At 39.3% G+C, this 21,505-nt stretch overlaps 1 protein-coding gene across 1 annotated transcript in view; it reads left to right on the top strand.

Annotated features, from left to right (window-relative positions):
* LOC137792667 (phospholipid-transporting ATPase ABCA1-like) overlaps positions 1-21,505 on the top strand; it is a 122,934-nt gene that overhangs the window by 41,735 nt on the left and 59,694 nt on the right. Inside the window, exons 17-29 of the mRNA XM_068588421.1 lie at positions 122-238; positions 993-1,164; positions 1,974-2,105; positions 2,766-2,905; positions 3,652-3,789; positions 8,969-9,183; positions 10,272-10,350; positions 12,105-12,310; positions 14,132-14,180; positions 15,021-15,125; positions 15,272-15,301; positions 15,930-16,069; positions 19,244-19,371. Of these exons, the coding sequence (XP_068444522.1) occupies positions 122-238; positions 993-1,164; positions 1,974-2,105; positions 2,766-2,905; positions 3,652-3,789; positions 8,969-9,183; positions 10,272-10,350; positions 12,105-12,310; positions 14,132-14,180; positions 15,021-15,125; positions 15,272-15,301; positions 15,930-16,069; positions 19,244-19,371 (1,651 nt within the window). The remainder of the gene's footprint in view (positions 1-121; positions 239-992; positions 1,165-1,973; positions 2,106-2,765; positions 2,906-3,651; positions 3,790-8,968; positions 9,184-10,271; positions 10,351-12,104; positions 12,311-14,131; positions 14,181-15,020; positions 15,126-15,271; positions 15,302-15,929; positions 16,070-19,243; positions 19,372-21,505) is intronic.

The following is a 21,505-nucleotide window of genomic DNA, read 5'->3' as shown; positions in this document are numbered from 1 at the left end:
TCATCGACTCTAATTAAAAGAAGATAGGATTTGTGCTCTGCTGTCAGGAGGAAACATACACTGTAAAGTGCCATATTCCCTCAAGCCAAGCTGCTGTAATGTTCTCTCCGTTTGATGCCAGGCCAATATGGAATCCCCAAGCCGTGGTACTTCCCATTCACTGCAGCCTACTGGTGTGAGAAAGCCTCAGCGGTTGACAATGACCCCGACGTGCTGAAGAACTCCACTGAATATAACGGTAAATTGCCATATCCTTTTTAGTACTCGCCTTGAGTAACTGTAGTGTAACCAACGCAATAATTCTGTAAGTGTCACATTCTCAATCGCTCAGCCGTGTACTGAAGGGAACGTAGTCTTAATAACAAGTGGAAGTTAATCGGGATCGCAAACAAACATTAGCACCTTATTCTTCACTTTGGGTGCTAATGGAGTTTCACACCTTGTGAAGGTGAAGAACGTAGGTGAGTTTCAAGTCTGGAACTTGTTAAAAAAAATGTTTCCAATTAACATTCAGGCGAGCTATTTTTGTCTTTTAGTCCTCAGCAGTGTTTCTTCCTACCAATCTGTATTTTTGACAAGAAGAATTAAAGGAATAATAACATAGAAGAAAATATTGTTTTTTTCCAGTGGGTACATACTTTCCAGCATCAATACAAGTTTCTAATTAAGTATTTATCTTGTTCTTCCTTGATTTCCTGGTCGAAGAGCTACCTTTTTATTTATTTTTGTACATTTGGATCATTTATATCTTTAATCGATTACTTTTAGCCCGTTGTTAAGCTTGTTTTTTTTTATGTCAATCGTACAATCATGTTTTATTTATAAAGCACCTTTTAAACAAACCAAATGCAATTCAAAGTGCTTTACAAATGATCGGCAATATAAAAACAAGATGGAAATGGAGAGAAAAGGAAGAGACGAATGTGCACCGAATTGAGGGAATAAAAACAAAATTCTGTGTGTTCATGAATGCATGCATTGTGTTTCTTAAGATTATCTGGAGAAACCATCACCCGATATGAAAGCAGGGGTCTCAGTCCGCAATCTCGTTAAGATATACAAGACCGGAAAGAAGCTCGCTGTTGACAGACTGAGTATGGACTTCTACGAAAATCAGATCACATCTTTTCTTGGCCACAATGGAGCCGGAAAAACGACCACAATGTGAGTTCCATTATCTATTTCTCTCATGCTCTGCCGCTTGGCTCAATGATCATGTATTTTCACAGGGTGCAACTAATCCAACAATGCCGACTACTGGAGCTGCATTAATGCGGTGGCCCGTGCTTTCAAAGAGTGACATCTTCTGAGAGGACATTTATCACACACAGTCAGCTGTTGTTTTGATAGCGGAACTTATCTAATTGCTGTTTACATTTTTTTTTCGGAAAGGTTGGAAGGCCTTTAGGGTGACAGCAAATAACTGAAACCCAGTGGCCCAGAAAGACCGAGTGAGAGAGTGAGCAAGTGATGCAAGACTAAGGGCCGAAGGGAAGACATCCGCTCTGAGCTACTGTAACGAAACATAACAAAGCACAATAACCGAGAGGACAGAGAGAGGACTCTGTCAAACACCGACGTTCTGTGTGGATGCATTTCCACAGCACGTGTCTGTGGCATGCCGTGTTACAATTGAGTAGAGGCACGAAAAACAATCCAACATCTTGTAGCTTTTAGTTTTTTTCTATGCAGGAATGTAGTCACATCCCACATAGCATCCCACTATCTGTAACCAAAACACTCAATATTAAATGTTGTTTTGTCAACTATTGATGGAAATGTTCTGCCCAGGTTAGTCCCTAATTAATACATAATTAATGAGGTGGCAATGACAAGTTAATAGATATGATATGGATAATTACAGTTAGATCTTTTTTTTTGCAGTTTCTTCTTCATTGAAAATCTTTTTTCCTGTTTTATGAACGTTGAATTTGGCTCTATAATCAGGATTTCTGTGTCTTGTTTGTTTGTAGGTCCATTCTGACAGGACTGTTCCCTCCTACGTCAGGAACAGCTTTCATCAACGGGTATGACATCCTCACTGACATGGACAGCATCCGGAAGTACTTGGGAATGTGCCCACAGCACAATGTCTTATTCAATGAGTGAGTGAATTTCAAACCATTCCTGTTCTCCACTGATTATTAGTATAATTATGTTTTGCTTCTGGTGTATTTTAAAAAAAAAGGAGAAAGTGAAAAAAAAGATCATTATAATGTAATTTGATAATATGCATAATGAGGTCTCAGTCTTGGCTTATTTTTCACATCAACACATCATTATCTTGCTCCCTTTTTCTCCCAAAATTTCTCTTAATGAAATTATTCCAAACGATTATTCAGTTTTTTTTTTTTATTTCACCTTTAGAGTCCCCTCTATTTCTTTCTTCCAAAAACTAGTTACCTGCATTTCGACTCAAGTCCTACATCATAATTATGGCTAAGCACCTGCAAATCACTTTCATTAATATTAATACCAGACAGTCAAATGATCGACACTAAGTATGGGTTAAAATATTCATGCAAACATAGAGACAGACATATTCTAAAACCGTTATGATGAAACTCAGGATTTTTCTTTACGTCCCTTCACAAAAGTGCATTTAGAAGGGAGCAGGATCATCTTGCAAAATGCATAAATATGACATTTTCGATATTTCAGATACTTGCATATGAATTAGTGACAGGTGATGGCCCTCCTTCGTCGCTCGTTCGGCCTCACATGTCAATCAAATGGCCGTTGCGATATTATTTTCACCTTTGCAGGCTGACAGTGGAGGAGCATATCTACTTCTACGCCCGGTTGAAAGGACTCAGCCGCGACGAGGTGAAGATTGAGATGGACCAGATGATTCAGGATGTCGGTTTACCACATAAGCGGAAGGATCTTGCTAAGAACTTGTCAGGTGTGTCTGAATCTGCCGCGTATGATACGTATGGGATGTGTGTGTTAGAGTGTCTGATTGAAATTATGCAGAAATGTAAATTCATTTTTGTATGTGTTTATCAGTTTCTGTGCTCAGTGCATTCATTTCCCCATGGAAGGAATATCATCTGTAGATTATCCTTTCTATTCAGGATAAAGCTGCCCAGTGAAACGTGCAGGCAGCTGTCTAAACGTACACATGCACTGTCCCTGTGTGTCACAGGTTATAATACATTGTCTGGGGGGCATGAGCAAGTCCTGCTTGATAAATTGTCCCCAGTCACGGATTGCTTGTGTGCAAAATCACTGAAATATGACTTTCAAGGTTGATCTATGCTGACATTTCCACTACATTAGCACTACATTGGATGCATTTTGAAGAGCTGGGTATGAGTGGAGACTGGAATAACCCAAAGGAAGGTCTCTGCTATCAATCATTTTACTCCATCATGTAAAAGACAATAAAAACCAGGAGAGGGACATCTTGACACATTTATTCAATAAACAGTTCTCAATTTTGAGTCCATTCTACATCTAAAACCTAATGTTGATGGATGGTTGTGTAGGATTTTTCACTGATAACAGGCAGAACACCCAGGACAAAGATGAGTATCTATTACATGTCAGTTGTAGTTTTTAACTTTTCTTTTTGTCATAAAAGCACCTGTCCAAGACAAAATATATGACTCGGATGCTGTTTCTGATGGAGATTGTTCTGTGTTCTAGGTGGGATGCAGAGGAAGCTGTCCGTGGCTATAGCGTTTGTCGGCGGCTCAAAAGTCGTCATCTTGGATGAACCCACAGCAGGAGTGGACCCTTATGCCCGCAGGGGTATCTGGGAACTGTTGTTGAAATACAAACAAGGTATGAACACGGTGGAAAGAACCAAGGCTCCACTGAAGGCTTTGAAATCTTCCATGTTTGTAGAATTGGCTTGAATGCACAAAGTGCATGTTTGATCGGTTTCAAGCTGAGAAACTTTTCAAAACTGAGTTCAAGGTAGACTTTTAACTGTAATGCCTCAATATACCCAATACAAAAACTGTTAAGGTAATGAACCATCTCGAGTTGTAAGCACACTCTTTTTATTTTTTTTTTGCCTTGCCCTCTGTGACACTCTGTGGGTGGAGAGAAATTATAATTTGTACTGGAACAGATTGAAATGGAAGTGAAGACAAGTGAATCCAAGACGCTTTAATTGACATTGCTATTTAACGGAGTCCCTAATTGTCTGCTCTATCTGTCTGCTTGTCACTCGCTGGCCTTATATACTGTGTGGTTGCTCGTGGCTTTAAGCAGGACATGGACGTTATAGTAAGACATAACTCTCGACAGATGTCTAAATGTTTAATGTGCATTGAGTGACATTACGCCCTCACTGTGTCATTAGCTTCTCTCTCTTATCAAGTCCTTTCACTCCAATTGGGAGGCGAAGATAACTCCATTATAATGAGAACACCCACATTCTGGCTGCTTGAATGACTCATGTTTTGTGCCTCTCCAGTCTTATTTGCGCGACAGTATTACTAAGGTTTGTCATTAAGGAAAAAAGGCTGCAGGCTGTCTATTTGTTTGAAAAAACTGAAGGCTGAAATTGGACTTAATATTGCGGTTTTTCATAGCTAATTAAGTGTGGAGGTTTTTCACACAGAACGGTTGACTGGATTGCCCCAAGTGGGTATTGTTTTGATTAAATTCAGTTGGGGCTTATTCAAAGTACAAAGGTACATGGGCATAAGGAACATGGGCTGATAGGTTGAATTTGATCCTCAATGTACATTTAAGATGTTTAATATTAGGGAAGTATGCTAAATATATATTGTAGTAATGAGGAAATATTCATTATGTATGCATAACGTGGTGGCCTGTTGGTATTTCATTATTCATTAGATCGTTGCATTTCTTTTGTCATGTGACATGAGGAAATTACCGTAGAAAGTGGAGATTAAAAGTCTTTAATTATGATCCACTACTGGAAGTCGATTACTTTTAAATTACCCCATTTATTATGTTATGGAATGGGCCTTGAGGATGCTATTTATATCATAGATTATTTTTACATTCAGCTTGTGTGTTTTAGCTGGGACAGCATCATTTTATATCACCTGTTATATTGATTGTAATTGATAACTTTACCAATTTACAAGACTATTCAGGTGCCTTTCAGAGCTCTTTACTGTGTCATAAATAACACATTTTATTTTACAGTGTTGCATATTATACACATAATAAAATATTCCAGATCACATAGCTAATGAAACTTATTATCTAAGGATGTCTCCCACTTAGATTCAGATTTTCTCATTTTATCAGCTTGTATCGACAGCCATGTAATCACTGGAAGTAAAAACACTAGCGCCCCTGAAGTAAAGCGTAAATAATAGCGTAAATGCAGGTAAATGACATAAAACAGCTCCTCCAAAATATCACAGTATATTACAGCTTTGAGCATATTAAATCCTACGTCTAATTTCAGCCTAAATTCACATGAATGCTGAATTCAGGCTGAAATTAGACCTGACACATGTAGGAAGGTGATTCAGTTTGTGAGAAACAAAGGGTGCAAAGAAATGTGGGAAACAGTTTATATTTTCGGAGCGCTCAAACTTAAAATAGTTTGCAGCAAGTCTATTTATTATAGACTCTGATTGCAATTGCATGCATTTTTAGATTTACATGAAAAGTTGAAATACCATGCATAATAAATTCTTCCCTGAAAAACAAATGAATGTAGGATTCAAGCCAATGTTCCAGTACAAATCTTCTTCCAATGTGATCTTATTGAAATTGTTTTCATGACAGAAAAAATAAAACATTTCTGAAAAATGTATAATGTCGAACATTTTCAATAAAAGATGTTGTAGAGGGGTGGAGGGGAAGACTGTAGTGGGCTATAAACATCATATAACATTTAACACAACACTCACACAGAGCACCTGTGTAACATTCAGTAAATAGTTAGAGATTCCTTGCAATAACCACAATGTCTGAGTTTCAGTTGTTACGTGGAACAAAATATATATTTGGTCCTATATTTCATCAAAACAACAGGCCCACTGTATCTATTAACTCTGTGGGCAGGCTGCATATGGCGTCAAGGTCATTTCAAAATATATTGACCTAAATTGATTGCTGGATTTAAACCTGCTGGCTATGGCCTTCCCCACACCTGCGTGGGTTTTGGTCCGGTTTCCTCCCACAGTCTAGGTTTCATAAAGGTTAAATTAATAGGCAACTTTCAATTGCCTATGGGTGCAAATGTGAGCTTGAGTGGACAGGATGTTCCTCACCTCTCAATGCAAGCTGGGATGGCTCCAGCCCCTGCTTCCCTTTTAAAGGATTCGTAGATATAGCTGATGGATGGATGGATGGATGGATGGATGGGTGATTGCTACAAATAGCAGTTAATACAGTTTTGTCCCGTAATTCATCTTACTGCCGATGTACATAATATCTGTCCAGGCTTACTTACCCACTGTGAAATCCATTTCTATCAACTTGATTTAGAGGGAAGGAAGCTAAATAATAGAAACAAGATTCCCAGCCTTACTTTGCTGTACGTAGCGCGAGTACCACCAATTTACCTGAACAAGGAACTCCATTTGATATATCACTTTGTGCCGTAATGCACCACAACACACTATAAATCAGCATATACCTTTGTGGGCCATCTGCAGTCCAAACACATTTATTTTACTCCCAACTCGCGGATGATGCAGTGCAATTTGTTTTTTTTTCCCTTTGTAAAGCACAACAAATCCCCAGGAAGATAATCTGTAAGTTTGAGCATCCCATACAAAATGAGCTGGCGCAGTCAAACTAAACATCAAGCAATATCCTCCATCTACCCCCTTCATAAGCATAGCTTTTCCCCCACATATGTTAAATTGACTGGGTGCTGGGCATTCATTCAACTTGGGCATTTTGTTGGAGTTTGTATTTAAAGGGATCCAGACTTGCTTGGCATAGCATAAAGCAGCAATACTTAACAGAGAAGGGATGGATTTAGCAGCTCAGCTGGTGGCAGGGCACAAAAAGTGTGGGAGGTGGCAGATAGGAGGAGGAAATAGTTGGCGAAGCAAAAGGGCTGCATTGGGCTGCAGTTAATGACCTCTAAGTGTGTCCTTGTCCCTGGGATAAGGTGACCTGATTGAACCAGCTCTATGCAAAAAAAAGGAGCCAAGCAGAACACCTGACCTTTTGCAAAAAACACAAAATTCTATGAATACGGAATGAAAACTCCATTCAATCACTTACGTACTGAGATCTCCTTGCCATGTTTTAAAGTCGATATGATTGAGACGACACAACCTGGAATCTCTGAAGGGACTTGATGTGATCTGAAACTTGCCTTTTAAAGTCTTGAAAAGAGTCTGCAGCCTTGCTAACAACACTGTGAGGCTATTTTTGGGCACAGGAGTGCGTTGAGCTAAATGCTAACGCAAGCATGTTAAAGTCTTATATTAGCTTCTAATAATCTTTGGAAAATATCTGTTTTACAAAACGAGGGCTGTAGATTCCCCACTTTACTTCCACTGAGCACATAAAGAAGCAATGTGTTAATGGTCAGTATGGTTCACCATCTTAATATAGCATTTTAACACGGCACAGTGCAGCAGGCCAATGGGAATGACATTAGTTTTGCAATTGAATTATTGGCCAAATTAAAATTTTGACCTGATAAGTAATACTAATTAGTAATACTTCACCCCTAAAACATAAATTTAGACATCAATTACTGAGTTTGGATTGTCTCGCATGTCTCCATTGTGAATAGAGAATCATAAGACGAAGAAAAGACTGGATGAATTAAAAAGTACATTGAGGAGTAGTTAGCATACGACATGAGACATGGATTGTACTGCATGAGTTGCATAGTTTTGCTGTTGTGAAATGCAGTTTTTAACTTTTCTTCACATATTAGAGGAAACACAGAGTGAGTAATTGATCGAGTTTATGATACTTAATTGGGACAATAATGATTACAACTACAGACATTGTGTTGTGACAGGGAAAGTCAGGAGATCAGTAAAGACATCCTCTGGGCACCATGGTTATCTCTCTTAAAGTGCATCGCAATCCATTCAGTCGTTGGGATACTTTGACCAAAGTGGGGCACCCAGTAACCGTCTAATGAGCCGACATTACCATCTACACAACCATTCCACGAGCACGGGAAAAACAAATCATCTGTAATTAGCATTTGTTGACTCTTTTGTCCCTTGTTAGCTGTAAAAAATGTTCACACTCTTTTCACAGTTACTGACTTCTAAGCATATTCCTGTCTTTGTCACTTAATGTTAAAGGCATCAGGTTAAATGTGTTCTGCTTTAAAATTAACTGGATCAAAAGTTACCCAGTGCCCCTTGATACAGCTTTCATGCCGACTGCAGAGACATGACCATGCTGTGACTTCATTACAGATCTAGTGCTGTTTTTTTCAGATTTCTGGGGTAGGCGATAATTAATATGTGGCATGTGGTACAGCGTTATGTGAACAGATTTGAACACCTGTGAATGCCCTTGCGATACATGCTGTATTTGTCATTGCAATTGTGCTCAGTTTGATGCCTCTTGAATCAAAAGACTTGCAAAACGAGAGAAAGCTGAACTAATATGTGGCCTGTAAAGTAGGCTTAGGGTGGCCTTTATCATAATTGTAATTTAGTCCCAGAATCATGCCCACGCACTCCTCTGGAGTTTCCTTTGTTGGGTAAAAAGCACTGTGGAATTGGCAATAAGGAGATAAGTGACTACCACACAGAGACAGAATGTGATATTGACTTGATTTTGAAGACTTTTGATCTGGAACATCTTTCTGTGTCAGGCTTCCTATTCATAACCACAGTTGTCAAAACAAACAATTTCGAAAGAGAAAAATGCTTCAGAAGTGCTATTTCTTTTTAATTACCAGGTTGTGCCTCAATTATTTTATAATTGCAATCCAGTGTTTTTATACTTTATTTCATGGCCACGACTGACAGCACACACGCAGATGCTACTCCAGACACCGCATTAAGTCTCTCTCTCTGTCTCTCTTCAGGTCGCACCATCATTTTGTCGACACATCACATGGATGAGGCCGACATCTTAGGTGATCGCATTGCCATCATCTCTCAAGGCAAGATGCGTTGCTGTGGCTCCTCCCTCTTCCTAAAGAAACGTTTTGGCAGCGGCTACTACCTCACTCTGGTCCGAGATGGGACCGAGAAGATGACATCTCAGCGAAATGGTATCATACGCCGTGAGGCCCAAGAGGTACGAACAGAAAGCCTTGTGGAGTTACCGGTTACTAATAATTTCAGGACCAAAAGAAAAAAGAAGAAAAAAAAGAAAAAACAATATTCCTCAAAGTCAAAAAACCTTATTCTGTGCACATGGCTGTCGACAGACACATTCGCTGTGTGGAATGTCATTATTTCCACAAATTTAGAGATTGGGACCATTGCCTGACCACACCATTAGTTTTATCCCCATTGAAATAACTTTACATAAAACTGCTGTAATTAGAAATGGATCATTCAAGAAGAGAACTTCAGCTGTAAGCCCCATTGACACAACAGTGACCCATCTCGAGTCTGTTTTTGAACATGGCTTCCTCTCTTGACGTTCCTGAGTGCTCTCTTTCTCCCTCGCCGCCCTCCCCCTGTAATGATCTGTGTTTAGTCTCTCCCAGCATGAGAATTGGCAAACGCCTACGTGCTGGATGATACTAATTGTCACCGGGGAGAGGGGTGATTTTCGCATTTTCTCGCCAATGGTGCCTCGCACACTTAGTTTTAATCAATAGAAGCAAATGAACAAGATGCACTGATGCCAGCAGGGCTCGAGCAATTACCATTAGTCTGCAGTCTCTTTGAGGTGAGCAGAGTCATTTGTTTGAAATAAATAAATAAACATACAAACACCTTGTGGACAAGGTAGAACAGAAGCCCCCATTTTCTAGATGACGGTTTTGTAATCCAGTGGAAGATTTTGCAATTACACAGCCAATATAACTCTGAAACAGAGCTGGACAAAGTTTGATTGTCCCGCTCTCATTTAGTGTGATTAAACTCCATTTAATGGATGTCATAAAGTTCTCACAGTGAGGTTTATTCAACCTTTGTTGGAATTAAAATGTAATTTTCCTTTGGGTGTGTTGTCTTAGACTGAACAGAGTGTTGCATTACCGGTTGATCACAATGGCTCATGCAGACAGTGTTTTTTTAGGGCAATTAAACAGAAACTCATGAATGGCATCCATTATTACATTAATGTAAGAAAGGAGTCGTCACGGAGGCCCTGTTTATCATTCTAAGCGGCAATGCATGATAAGTCTCTTCTAATCCAATTCTGATTAACAGGAGGAAGACCGCCCTTCGAGGAACAGCAGCCCGGATGATGGCATCGGCAGCCAGAGCTGGGATAGCTCTGATCCCTCAGGTAGAAACTTTATCTCGCGCCAGTCGTATTTTAGGATTAGCCCCTAACCTTACCGGTACTTCTACACTTCATCAACATGTTATACAGTTGGCAGCCTTCTTTAATGCCTCATAGGAGTCTTGGAAGTGTTCAAATATTTGTAAACAATAACCATACAACCTGTGTGATCTGAAGATCCAATGTGCTTAAAGGTTTCTTTTATACCTTTTCGATATGAAAGCAACAGACACCACAGGAGTAGGAAACACGCTGCGGCCTTGAGATGTTGTTCTAATGTTATTTCTACTGGGAGAGTGCGATTTGTGTTAAATGGTCGGTACAAATGTGAAAGCAGTGGTTTTAGTGATAGAGAAAGAGTTGGAAGAGCTTTGTGAGTGTAGAAAAAAAGGAGACAACATTGAAAATGATGGACATTAACTATAATATTCTGAAAGTATGACAAACGCCCTGCAATCGAATGATGTTCTTGATCAAAAGCATTTTGGAGCTGAAGAGCCAGATATTAACCGAGGTAATTGGTGGAGAGCAAAAGCAGAGCCGTGAACAGTGGACTCATCAGGTGGCCAGAGACACGACTCAAAATGGGTGATGATGTTTCTGCTGGATGTATAAAGAAGCAACTATTTTTATTTTTATTTTTACAAGTTAGACATTTTATCCAAAAAAAGATGATATGTCGAGGTTGTGTTTATAACTTGTTTACTGCCCTAAAGAGGCCTGGGAAAAAACATCTTATTGAACGTTTTAAACCCAATTAATTTGTCCTGTGTTCTACAGTAATGTTGGAGGGTAAATTTAACTATAACTGTTGTGGATTTGCATATTGTTTCAAAACAGTTACCAGCCAAAATCCTCTAACAAGTTATCAGCCAAATATGCATTGACCTTACAGTTGAGTGTGTTTGGTAATGATCAGATCTGAAGTCAGTTTTTCTGGAATGACTCATGTAAGACTAATCCAATGCAGTGACACCTCAGACGCAGAACAAATATAGACCAACTTAAAACATGTGGCGCAGCGGTTTTTGATTTGTTTTTACCATCTGCAGCGTTGATCAAGTAAACAAAAGTACAAATGTAAAAATCTTATGTCGGCTCCAGTTTATTATAGATGGAAAATCAATGCTCATACCTTCACAATGATTACACACAAGGTGGTTAAATATAAGATAGAAAAAGTCATAAAAAATAATCATATTTCTCCAAGTGACAGCACATTTCTCTTTATTACAGCACACACCGGTAACACAGACAGAAACACACGCTCATTTTCAAAAATAATTCAGTCCGATGTGTGAGGCAGATCCATTTACTTCTTCATAAAGCACCAAGCCGTTGGTTGTTAAGCTGCAGTAATTATGTATGAGAGGTTCTGGGTCGATAATGGATGCGATGCGTTCTGCAACACTGTCCTGATTGATTCTCACTAAGACCCAGCTGCAGAATGGATGAGACAAGAGAATTATGTCCACTAATCTGTTTCAGTATGTTTAAAGGTCACAGCATCAGGTATGTTTTGATCTCCAAATAGTCCACAGCGTTTTTTAAACATGAAAATATTTTTGGTTCCTATTTTTACACATTTTTCATCAACATTGGGTTTAGAAATGTGCTGTTACTGTATTCTTTTGCAGCCAATCGTGGTGGTGGCTCTTGAACCCTCAGTTATATAAATCTAACAAACAACTTAATTCAAAAGGATGAAAGGAGGGATAGAAGTATTTATTTGTGTGTGTGTGTGTGTCATTTTCCAGCCGATTTGACAGCTCTGGATCAAACTGTGCGGTGCCATGTCCCTGAGGCGGTCTTCTTGGAGAGCATCGGTCAGGAGATCACATACATATTGCCTTATGGTGGCGCCAGAGATGGGACCTTTGCTCTGCTGTTCCAAGGGCTTGACGTGGCCATGGCTGACCTCGGCCTGACCAGCTACGGCATCTCTGACACCACGCTGGAGGAGGTACACTAAGCGTGGGATTGAAAACCTTCAGATACAAGCATGCACACATAGAGAGCGGATATGTACATACAAACAGGACAGGAAAGTGTTCGTACTGACCTCATTGCCCTTGTTTTTCTTTTCAGTCTTTTTTGTACGCTTTGTACTATTTCACTGCTAGATTTTACTTCAGAAAGAAAGTTCTCGAATCATCTCTGAATCTGTACTTTGAAGTAAGAAACATCAGTAAAATACACTTAACGATGATAACTTACAAGTGGGTCTATAAGTCGCGTGCTCTGACACAACCACAGTGGTTAGAAAGTAGAGCATGGGTTCAATTTGCAGAGGTACTATATTTTGCTGGTGGTACTGTTATCAGTATTATGGTATTATTAGTGTTATACGTATTTAAATGCAAGGAAAACACACCCAGGTCACGGCCTCCTCACGGTCAGAAACGCCAGTGAAATGCACTCTGGGTTATTTCTGCTTTAAGGTGGCTCTCTGCTTTCAACCAATCAAAGCGCTTGTACACTGCATGTCAACACCCATCATACACTGATGGCAGGGGCTACCACACACACTCATGCTCATCTACTTATTGAAAGACACCTGTGTTGACTTTTGGGAGGTGAAGAAGACTCTGGTTGTTACGTTGGTATATTTAGCATCCACACACACAAGGTAGTGCAGTGAACATGCGACAGAAACAGTACACAGTCTAATGTTTTTCCTGTGACTCACACAGTATTTTACATCCAGACTTCTATTGGATCATAAAGCTGAGTGACTGTTGGTTAATACTCTTCTTGTAACTCAGACATGAATCAGAAACTCATGGCCTGCAGGCGATCTAAATTATTCCTTTTGCATTTCTAAAATTCAGACAAGACAAGGTTATTTCATCAATCCATGTTTTCTTTGAAGTCCAACGACACTTCAGTTGAAATACACATTGATTTTCAATGTAAGGCACTAATAAACAAGGGCTGATGAATGGGATGTTTCATGAAAGTTGGTCATACAATACAATTTATCCTGGTTATTGATATAAATAACCTCTTAAAGGACTCTTTGACTTTTTTAAGATGTCAGCAGTTAGATTTTATGTTTTTGACTGATGTGATTCACCACATAAAATCACATTCAGTACACATTTTGCAGGCTTTTCCAGGGTTGTTCTGAGACTCTTTAGATGGCAGATGTTGAAACGGGGCTTACGACACATAGCAGAATAAAATAACAGAAGGTCACTCAGAGATTTTTCTCAAATATGCAGATTTATTTATTTTTGACATATGGCCTGAATTAATAAATGATGTCAAGGAGGGCACTTATCTTAGAGAGGCCAATTGGCAGGTACTCAAGCAAAGGTTAGGGTCTCAATGGATGCACAACCCTCATCTTATTCAAAGCAGAAACAGCCGTGTAACTGTCATCTGCTCATCTGCATCACTTATCGAATACATTACCACAGGCAAACTAATGATACAGAAGTAGATAAGATCAACACGCTAATGATGTCAAGGATATATATATATATATATATATATATATATATATATATATATATATATATATATATATATATAGAATATATATATATATATATATATAGAATATATATATATATATATATATATATATATATATATATATATAGAATATATATATATATATTCTATATATATATATATATATATTTTTTTTTTGTGTGTGTATGTATGTATTTAATTGTTTTGCAAACTGCGTGCATGCTGACATTAAAGGTGACAGGAATCATACTGTGGCTCCCTTGAGAAACGTCAATGTCAATACATCATTTTCTTCATTTCACAGATATTTCTTAAAGTGGCAGAAGATACTGGAGTGGACGCAGAAATACAAAGTAAGGTGACAATATGTTTGTATGTTATCACATGTTCTGGGGATAAACGGTGTAATGTATCTCATCTTTTTTTGGAAATGCATGTAGCTTAACAACATCCACTGGTAAATGTTGGTCATATTCATAACTGTTTAACATTGTATTTTATGTCTGTCATGGGAAAATACAATCATGCCGCTGTTACAGAACCACAACAGATTAATGTCATAGACTATGATGCATCACGTCTGCAAGCTAATTCCTCCTTGAGTCTTTAAAATATTTGTGATGATTCTCCAACAGATTCGCCTCCGCCAACTAACATAGCCCCAGAGAGGCCATTTCATTTGCATCCGCACTGCAGTTATATCCGTCAAATAGTCAAGCATAGAAACAGAATAAAGCAATTGATATACAAAGAAATGAATACAACAACTGCTGAACACAAACAAACTGCATTAACAGTGGAACTGATTATGGAGTGAAAGTAAACAACAGATGACTGGCAGACTTTGTGGCAATGTTTGCAGATAAGAGCTCGCTATTTCAAAGGGAGAAGTATTTTTTTTCCAGGTGCGTTTCTTACCCCTGTAAACATTGTGTTCATACTTATACAGAATGATAGTGTGCTTACCAATCCATTCTTATTCCTCATTGATCGATCTCAGTGGATAAATCTACCATCCATCAGCCAGCAACTTCCCTTTTCAGTTTAATCTAAAAACCCATTTCCTCACGTTCCTAAAACGCATGGTTTCTTGCTTTTTCAGGGAACAATACAGCAGGTAGCTATTCTTATTGTTATTTATAACCCTAAATTGGGTCAGGCCAAAACAACATATCTTATTTGTATTCCCACAGCAACGAAGGAGCTGTTGGTGAGAGACTGCAAAAGAGGCTCCCGCACAACCAAGCGGAACAGCATCGCCAGCGTCCACATGAAAACAGAGCCAGGCTCTGGAATGAGTGGCAAGTTTGTCCGAATGTATCTTGCAGTTATGTTTAAATGAAGGAAGCTCAATTAAAAATGTGTAATGCATATATACAAATATTTATGGGTGTTATTTTAAAGAGTTAAAATGAACCTAGACGCTTGTTTCTTTCTCATGCAGGAAAGGAAAGGTTCACAAGTAAAGTGGAAGGTAGGTTCTGTACTTCCTTCTTTGTGCAGGCAATCTTAGTTTGATAATGCTCGCAATGCTCGCAAATGTCTGTTTTCCATACGCCTTTTATTCTTCAGTTAATAACCTAATTTACTTTGGCTTCGATTCGGCTGTTTCACTTCAGTGGCCATTTTGAAAAGAAGGAATAAACAAGGGCTCTGTCTCTGTCTGAGTTTTCGAACATAATTTCCTTCAAATCCGTACAACGTTATCTAACCTGTCTCTTCAGTTTTTCAATTTGGCCTTAATGAAAGAAAATCACTTTCATACAATGCCTTTGCCATGAAAACGGTTTTCAATCAGAATATGCTTTATTCTGTTTTTAACTACTGCGGCAAGATAGTCCTCTTTTTTAGCAAAGATATTCTTGGAGAATATGAGACATAAAACCCAAGGTGTCGACAAAGCTCTGGTTGATCACCTTTTCCCTTCTTAGTCTTGCCCAATTACCAAATCATAATCTATTTTTTTTTTAAATAGCTGCTACACTATGGAATTAGCTAGTGAAGCTGGCAGGTTTGAAGTTATATTTGATGAGTCCATGAGTGTGCTTTCCAGGTATTTTACATATGTATTGATGAACATGGTGGGTTAATGTCCACTCCAGACTTAAAGAGGAACGCCAGTGTCGGTGGGAAGGGATCCACGGTCATCACCGGAAAGGAGCTGATCAGGAGGCAGTTCCTGGCGCTTTTTATCAAGCGCTTCCACCACGCCCGAAGGAGCCGCAAGGGACTCATTGCCCAGGTAATGGCCTCCGTCTGTCATATTGATGAATTGAAGGGTTATAGAAGGAGGGTTGCATGGGAGGATCAAGGTGGGATCGTATGAAATTCATGTTGCCTCTCGAAATCAGTTAATGACAAATATGATAGAGTAAGCTCATTTAAGATCTTCTGGGAAAAGTCATGTCATCCATCTTGATTTGCTCAATAGTTGTGGAATTTAAGTTGTGTGAGAAGCAATTCGAGGGTAGTATATCGAAAAGGAAAAAAGTTTGAAAAATGTGAAGAGCATCACCAAGAACGATGTAATATCATCAATGAACTGCTCGAACAATCATCATCATTACTCCCAAAGGAATACTTGAGGGACTACAGAGGCTGAAGACGCCGTGAGCGACGTGTTTATTGCTGTTGTGGAGGAGACTTGCTCTTTGGTTTTCATAAATCACTTTCTGTGAGCGGAAAAAGTGTCGATAGCTGGGACCAGACATGTTTAATCTCACGTAAGGTCAATTCATGAGGTTGACACAATGTCATGCCTGCTGTCGGCGAGAAGCTGTTTGTACGTTTGGGTGCAGAGTGAGTCTCTGAAAGGTGTTGTTTTCCGGCTTCAGTTTCAACTGCTCACGGAGATTGTCACCAGAAAGTCAGAGTGACACACATAATTTACTTCTCCTTCATTCCACTGTGCGCTAATCATGTGTTTTCGTTAGCTATGTATTAAATGTGATCGCTTAACAATTACAGAGATGACAGACTGCTATTAGCCTATTAAGTGCATGTCTATATCATTTTGCACCTCATAAACATAATTTCAAAAGTCAAAACCAATAAACAGGCCTAATTTAAACAAGTCAAAACCAATTTTGGTAAGTAGCAATTTCCAAGGGACTTAAGTGATTTTTGTCCCCCAAGTTCTAAAAAGTGTGTTCTGACTTAAATTGTATTGACACACCAGCCATCTAGATTCATAGAGTGTTTGTGAATGTCTGGTAATGCCATCAGTTATGACAGCTGCCATGATGCTGAAATTATCATACCTGAAAAAGCTCACACTGCTCACTCCTTTGTGCTGCAGTGTGTGTGTGTATAGAGAGAGAGAGACGGAGAACAATGTTTCACCTTTCTGAGGTGTATGGGTTCTTCTTCTAATTTGCTGCAGTACCAATCCCCATTAGTCACTGTCAATCTTGGACGTCCTCCTTTAGTGAGGACGCAGAGCAGGATAAGTGTGTGAGCGTGGATGTACAAAGGTGCACATTGTCTGCAAGGGCGCACCTCCTACCTCTCCCTCTTTATTCATTTGGCGAGAGGTTTTTCTTTCCCATCATGTCAACAGCTTCCCATTGTCAGCAGATATGATTGTGTGGTGAGGTAATCTCCTCGAATACAAGCGGTTAGGGGGATATAAAAGAGATTATGGCATGTAACACAAAAGCAGTGATTTATGGGGATGAAAGTTGGGGACATTGGACTGCTGGCAATGTCAGAATCAGGGAGAAGCAGTTAGTGGTTGTGTTACGGTGGATGAGTTGAAGGGTTCTGGTGTTTGGAGCTCAAACTGAACTGACGACAAGCTTTTCCAGCTGCAGCCACCTCGCTCTGAGGCTGCAGATGATTTACGTTTTGTAATTCAGAATGTAGGTTGTTTTAGCTCCAGCAGGACACGTGCATTTGTTTCTGTTTTATTTGTGTTTACGCTTAACAATAAGTTTTGTCTTATCTGAACACTGAGGAAAGAAAAGACCACATTAACGCATCAGTGAAAATATCCAAAGCTATTATCCACTTGTTACGGCAAGCTGCAGCATTGAATTTACAAATGAAATAGGAAGGACATAAATGTTTGTTGAGGAAACCAACTAAATCTAATGAGCCGTTGGACTTTGCAGGAAATAAAACACATCTTAATTGTGTTTTGGTGTTTATACCCAGTTTGCATATAATCCCATCCTCCTCTTTTAAATCCCTACTGAATTTGAAAATGTGTTAAACGCATACATTGTTCATCGGAGTGCCTTGGCTTAGTGAGCATAATAACCTCTCCTCTTTTTCCCAGATTTCGCTCAACAAATACCAGCTGTCACCTGCAATTACCATTGAAATAAAAAGAAAGGGAGAGCTACGGAAAAAAAAAAAAAGTTATTTCTTTGGGGCCTGCCATGAGGCTTTTCACTCTCATTGCACTCTCTTTATCTTTCTTCCGAGCACATTTCCACGGCCGCAGCTCCGTGCAGTAAATTTAGGATTTTCAATTGTAGCATCTTGAATTGGCCTGGCAAATTGCAGGCACTGCAATTAATCAAGTGTACGCAAACCTCCCCCTGCTGCCGAGTGCGCTCCAACCTACAAGTGATTAAACATTAAAGATAGCTTGCATTTTTCCCACTGACCTTTTTGTCAGCTCTAACAAGGAAATGAAAAGAGAATTACATGACTAAGAAAAGAGGATTGAATGGGGGAAGAATCCTGGGCAGGATAGGAGAAGCGTGGCAGCGTCTGGTTAAAATAAATAAAAGTAAAACATGCAAAGGACAAGAGAATGTTGAGAAACTAATTATATCTGAGTGGCCAAATGATGGTGGCAGTGCTGGAAGTGTTTAATCAAACTCATAAAGCATGCAGAAGAGCCCAAACAAGTGTGTGTCGAGCATATTAATGTGCACACATTATCACAGCGGCCCGCAATATTGTGGATTGCATCAGTCATTTTGAAACACGTAATGACAGCGAGGAGGGCCAGTAGGGAAGTGATCAAATTGATCTTGCATTGAATCATGTGACGTTGTGCCTCCGGTGCACAGATAAACATCTGCATCACCCGTGTCGACGTTTTTAGGGCATCTTTATTCATACTATCGCTGATAATCATGTTGTTGTATGTTGTAACTCCACAGGTCTTAAACTGAACTGTCCCCCCATTTTAAATGTTGAACATATTACAGTACTTCTGCACTGCAGAGGAGCTCCATGATCAAGTTTTTCTGTCAAATTGTTGTCTATATTTGGTACACGTGTACAGCATTGAAATCAACCAGTTTGGAAATTACTCCTGTGAAAAATGTTCTTGGTTTGCCGTGAAGTTTCCTCCATACTAAGAGACTTTCAGTCCATTTATCACGTTTTACTTCAGAGGACTTCAGATGTAGCAGGATAAATGTCTGAAACCGTTTTTGGCATTGTTACATCCTCCTAGGTGGTCCTGCCTGCTGTTTTTGTGTGCCTGTCTCTGATCTTCTCGCTCATCGTCCCACCATTCACTGAATATCCGAGTCTGGAGCTGCAACCCTGGATGTATGATCTGCCTCAAACCACCTTTTACAGGTAACTTTATGACATACTACATGATGAGTTTTCAGTTGTGTTTGTTACCGTTAACTATGACATGTTGACCCAATTCAGCACTGGTTTTAATTTAGTCGTGAATGTTTTCAAGTTTAAGATTGCCGAATGTTGCAATACACCAAATAATTTGATTACCCAGAGGCAACAAGATTTTTCCAGGGAGGGAAATTCTCGAGAAAATGATGTTCAGTGTTATTGGAGGCAAAGAAGCTGTGTATAATTAATTAAAAAGAAGAGCTGCCAAGTTATCGTAGCACGAGTAGATGAACAATACGCTGTCAGAAACTTAAGCTTTGACGACAGAAAATCAAAAAAAAAAAAGATGTCAGAGTGCCGCTCATGCTGTTTGATCACCATGGGATTTTTGCACTGCTGAGGTCATCAATCTGAACACTGTCCCCTCCTTGGTGGCAGCTGGCTACTCTGTCATTGAGAAAACACACACTGGGTGACAAGGCACGGCCTTGGTGGACTTCAACACCCACTGAATGCAAACTTGAGTTATTGCAAAGGATGAGAACAAACATGAAAACACATAGATGTGCACCAGTGGAAAGGCTTTATTAATCAAATCTTACCTTAGAAAGTATAGCGCATACTGATGACCACATAAGAAAGAATTGGATATGTTTCTCCACTGACTTTTTGATATAATCTTTTGAGAAAATCTCTCCTTAGTTGGCTCAACATTGCTGCAACGTTATTCTTCATTCTCTGGAACAACAGAGTGCTGGAAAACGTTTGATTCTAATCTGCATCAATCATTACATCATCTGTCCAAACCATCAAACTAATCTTGACACGCAGTCAGACCATGTTCCTTTGACATGAAGCTGTCGTAGCTTTTCCACCATGCAGGTGTTTCATTTCCCCTGGCAGCACTTTGTAGGGATTCACTTTGAAGATGTCAAGACGCAATAAACTGTTACATGAAACTGATTATTTGTGAGACTATCTTCAGACTTTTTAAAAAAATTTTTTATGTATTTATACACTTTTTGTTTCCATTCAACAGAGGGGTGGGTATGCGTAATGCTTTGTTGAGGCATGATACTGAATGCAAATGACAAACACTTTTTGAGCCCTTCATGTATCTGGTTATAGCCAGACAGTACGAGTCCACTGCATCGATAACTGAAAGTGTTTTGTATATAATATCACGCTACGTCTTTTGGTGGACCGGTCCGCTCACAATTTTGGCATCACATATGAATAGGAACACTTGAGGACACTGCTGCTGATATCATTGGGAGTGATCGATTCCCTTGAAGGTTCTATGAAGCACAACTCTTTTTTTCTCAATTGAAGTTGAAGCTTCTAGCTTCTTGAGACAATCCACAACCCTTTGTTTTTAAGAATTTACATTAGATGTCTAAAAGTACAATGTTGGCAACTGTGGCTCAGTGGTTAGCATTCCAGTCTTTCAATGAGAGGTTTGATGGTTTGAACCCCGGCTCTGCTAATCCATGTCAATGTGTCCTTGAGCAAGACACTTGACCCCAAATTGCTCCCCGTTGGTGTGTTTATGGTGTATAGAGCAAAAATGTAAGTGGCTTTGGATAAAAGCGTCAGCTAAATGAAATGTAATGTAAAATTGTTGTGTTTTTCCTTTTTTACTGTCTTTTCGCTTTGCGAAAGATGTAATATAATCACTGTCCACGGTGTTCTTTCTCTCTTCATGGTGCTCAAACCCAGTCTATTTGCTATTAATACATCCACCACTATTAGTCCTGCCTTTATGACTAATGCATGGTGTACAAAGAGTTGTCATGAGCACTTACCAACAATCATCTAGCAGAGACACCTTGCAAGACACCTATTGACCCATAATGGTCTCATTGTAGTTGTACAATGTTGCTGGGTGTTTTCAAAAGACTGACAAGACCTTTCCATGATACTCTGATATTATATCTCAGCGTACATTATCTTCTTAGTGTTAACACAATGCAGCATGGGACATGTGGGAATGAAACCTTGGCTCACGAGCAAAGGTTCAGTTATGGGATTTTTAGTTTACCTACTATTTGTCTCTCTCTTGTGACTAAACTTAAACTTGAAGAAAACCAAATGTGGGTTTTCTTGGGATGTCCTTGCGTTACAAAACTGGAGTGTT

Source organism: Clinocottus analis, unplaced genomic scaffold, assembly GCF_023055335.1.
Source record: "Clinocottus analis isolate CAN_PGR_092001 unplaced genomic scaffold, fCliAna1.0.p SCAF_21, whole genome shotgun sequence".
In the NCBI taxonomy this organism is placed as follows: Eukaryota; Metazoa; Chordata; class Actinopteri; order Perciformes; family Cottidae; genus Clinocottus; species Clinocottus analis.
The sequence above is the reverse complement of the archived record's forward strand: the minus strand, read 5'-3'. Positions and strand labels throughout refer to the sequence as shown.